Source organism: Nicotiana sylvestris, chromosome 1 (genome assembly GCF_000393655.2).
Source record: "Nicotiana sylvestris chromosome 1, ASM39365v2, whole genome shotgun sequence".
Classification (NCBI taxonomy): domain Eukaryota; kingdom Viridiplantae; phylum Streptophyta; class Magnoliopsida; order Solanales; family Solanaceae; genus Nicotiana; species Nicotiana sylvestris.
Window position 1 is genome coordinate 15,892,131 of NC_091057.1, and position 2,689 is coordinate 15,894,819.

The following is a 2,689-nucleotide window of genomic DNA, read 5'->3' on the forward strand; positions in this document are numbered from 1 at the left end:
AACTCTAAAAACCGGGATTTTTGCCTAAAATCTAGCGATGCCTAATAATCACTAAGAGACCGGAATTACACCTTGATTAGACTTCTAATTGACCTCTGAAAAAGCTGTCGTTACTGCATTTAATTCTAATCATCTTTAAATATACACCACACCTCTTTTTCATTAGTCCATAACCGTCAAAACTCTTCTCAAGTTCTGATCACCCTTCTTCTCTCCAAAAATTCCCAAATTTTTCTCAAGAAAAAATCCACCATGACTAACCCCCAAGATAATCCTGGCATTCCCCCACCAGTATCCCCTTCTAATACATCCTCATCTACACCCCCTAGTGAAATCCCAAAACCTAGGTTTCATAGGCAGAAAATGTTGACCAGAAAAACTGTAGCTTCTGGAGCTCTAAGAAAAGTTCTAAATGAGAAATTGAAGGCTAGCCAGAGGAAGGAAAGTCCTACTCAAGAATCTGACTCAAGATCTGAGTCTGAAGCTTTTATTTCTGCCAGCAAAGGTGAAGAACATGGGTCTTCTGACACTGACAAAATTCAAAAAAACCCTGGTGAGGTAAGTTATTGTGTGGTATTCTCTACTGTGGTTCAAAATGTAGAAAATAGGTTTGTCTTGGTTCGTCCTGTCAAAGATGTAAAGGGGTTGAATCTAGTAAAAGTGGAGGTAAAAAGAAAGAAAAAGAGAGAGGGGGGAGCAAGTGGTGATGAGCGGGGAAATAGGAAAGAAAGAGTTCTGGATATTTGTGGAGGTGTTGAAAAAGGTGGCAACAAGTCAGGGGGAAGTGGTTCTGGGGAGGCGGCTGAAGGGCTTGTACATCTAATCAAGCAACAAGATGAACCTGGTTCATCTGCTGAGGAAACACTGGCTGATCTTCTGAAGAGGGTTGGGGCCAGTTATGATCCAAAGAAGCGTAAAGCTTCCACACAAAAGGCTTCAACTGCTTCCAAGCCAACAAAGAAAAGCAAAATGTCATCCCCAAAACCTATTGTACCTTTAGTACCTAAGGGAAGAGCCACTAGAAGCAGGGTCAAACAAAGTGAAGCTGAGTTACAGAAAGCTCTGGAAGAAAGCAAGAAGAAAAAGAAGGAGAAGGGAAAAGCAAAGGTTGTGGAGAGTTATGAGGTTGCAAAAGAAGAAGAATAGGAGATGAAATTGGTCCATAAAGAAAGGGAAACAACTGTGGAGGTTCCTACACCCAAACTAAAAAGGGCCAAGGCTTCTTCCAAGAAGTCTACCTCTGAACCTGTATCTGATGAACCCTCTTTAGCCAAAAGAACCAGATCTGCAGTGAAAGGTAAGCATGTAAAAATTACTGAGGAAGAAGAAGAATGGAGTGGAGAAGAAGAAGAAGAAGAGGAATCTGAAAAGGAACAAGATAGGTTTGCCATCTTTGGCAGAAGAAATATTTTGAAAAGAGAACTGTTGAGAGACCTGGATGAGCCAGGAATAAGAAGACTGGTGGATGCCCTAGCTGCACAAGGTTGTAAGGACGTGGTCCTTGAAATGGATGGGAGGCTGGATAGGAAAGAATTGATTGAGTTTATGGCCAATGTCACAGTGAAGAATGGGGTAGTCACCAGTCTGGTGAAAGGAGTAAGGGTGCAGTTTGATGCACTCAAATTGGGTAAGATTCTAGACATACCTAGTGAGGGGTATGATGATTATACAAGGCAAAGGTGGCCATGTCTAGATTCTCTCCCTACTGCTCTTCAAATCACTAGGAATTTTTGTGATGTCGCAACTGCTGAAGATGTGCCTGAAGCCAGGCTTGTGCAGAAAAGTGAGATGAGGCCTGAGCACAAGGTCTTGTTTGAATTTGTTAACGAGTATCTACTGCCCAGACAGGAGAGGAGGCACACTGCCAACTACATGGACCTGGTTCTTATGGAGTGCCTTGTGAGAAGAATGCAGATCAATTGGCCTGCCTTTATTGTCAAATTAGTGGACAGGGTCATAAATGGCTCCAAGGCTCATGCCACCCAATATGGGTTCATATTGACTACTGTTCTGGACAGGCTGAATGTGCCTTTAAAGAAATGGGAGATGGTATTAAGCAAGGAACACTTTGGCGTCAAGACTCTTCTAGCTTGTGACTATCCAGTCAATTCCACCCCAATTGAACCTGGTTCATCTCTGAAGACACCTGTGAACAGCAAGGTTAGGGCTTTGGTTCAAAAGTGTGGATCTAAGGATGCTGAAATTGCTAGGCTCCAGGCTCGTATAACTCAAATGGAAATTGAAAGAGATGGCCTTAGAACTGAGATAGCAAAAGAAAAGGAGAAGAGTGATGGGATGCTTCAGAATATGCTCAACCTTCTCCAAACCCAGCTCTCTAGTTCCTCCAAGCTTTAGGATGTCCAGTTGTTGTATTCTGAACCAGTCTAGTACCCCCAGTGACCCAGATTAGGGACTTTTTCTGTTTGTTTTTTTTGCTCATGTTTTGGAAGTTTTTCTTTCTTTTTGTGGTTTGTTGGTGGAAACATATCTTATCAATGACAACTGTTGTTTTTCTTGTTCTATGAAGATTCTGATCGTAATAGTTTGAATATGTTTGTTGATTATTGATGATTTAATCCATGTTTTCACTTGCAGTTGCCCAAGTGGCCATGAGTAATTACTAAAATCTGGGATTCACAATGTATGCAACTTTTCGATGATGCCAAAAGGGGGAAGAGATATTGTGCTC

General features: G+C 41.9%; 1 protein-coding gene across 1 annotated transcript; it reads left to right on the plus strand.

Annotated features, from left to right (window-relative positions):
- Window positions 1-252: 252 nt before the first annotated feature.
- Window positions 253-1,146, plus strand: LOC138890715 (uncharacterized). Its single transcript, XM_070174027.1, has one exon. The coding sequence runs from the start codon at window positions 253-255 to the stop codon at window positions 1,144-1,146; it is 894 nt and encodes a 297-aa protein (XP_070030128.1).
- Window positions 1,147-2,689: the final 1,543 nt, after the last annotated feature.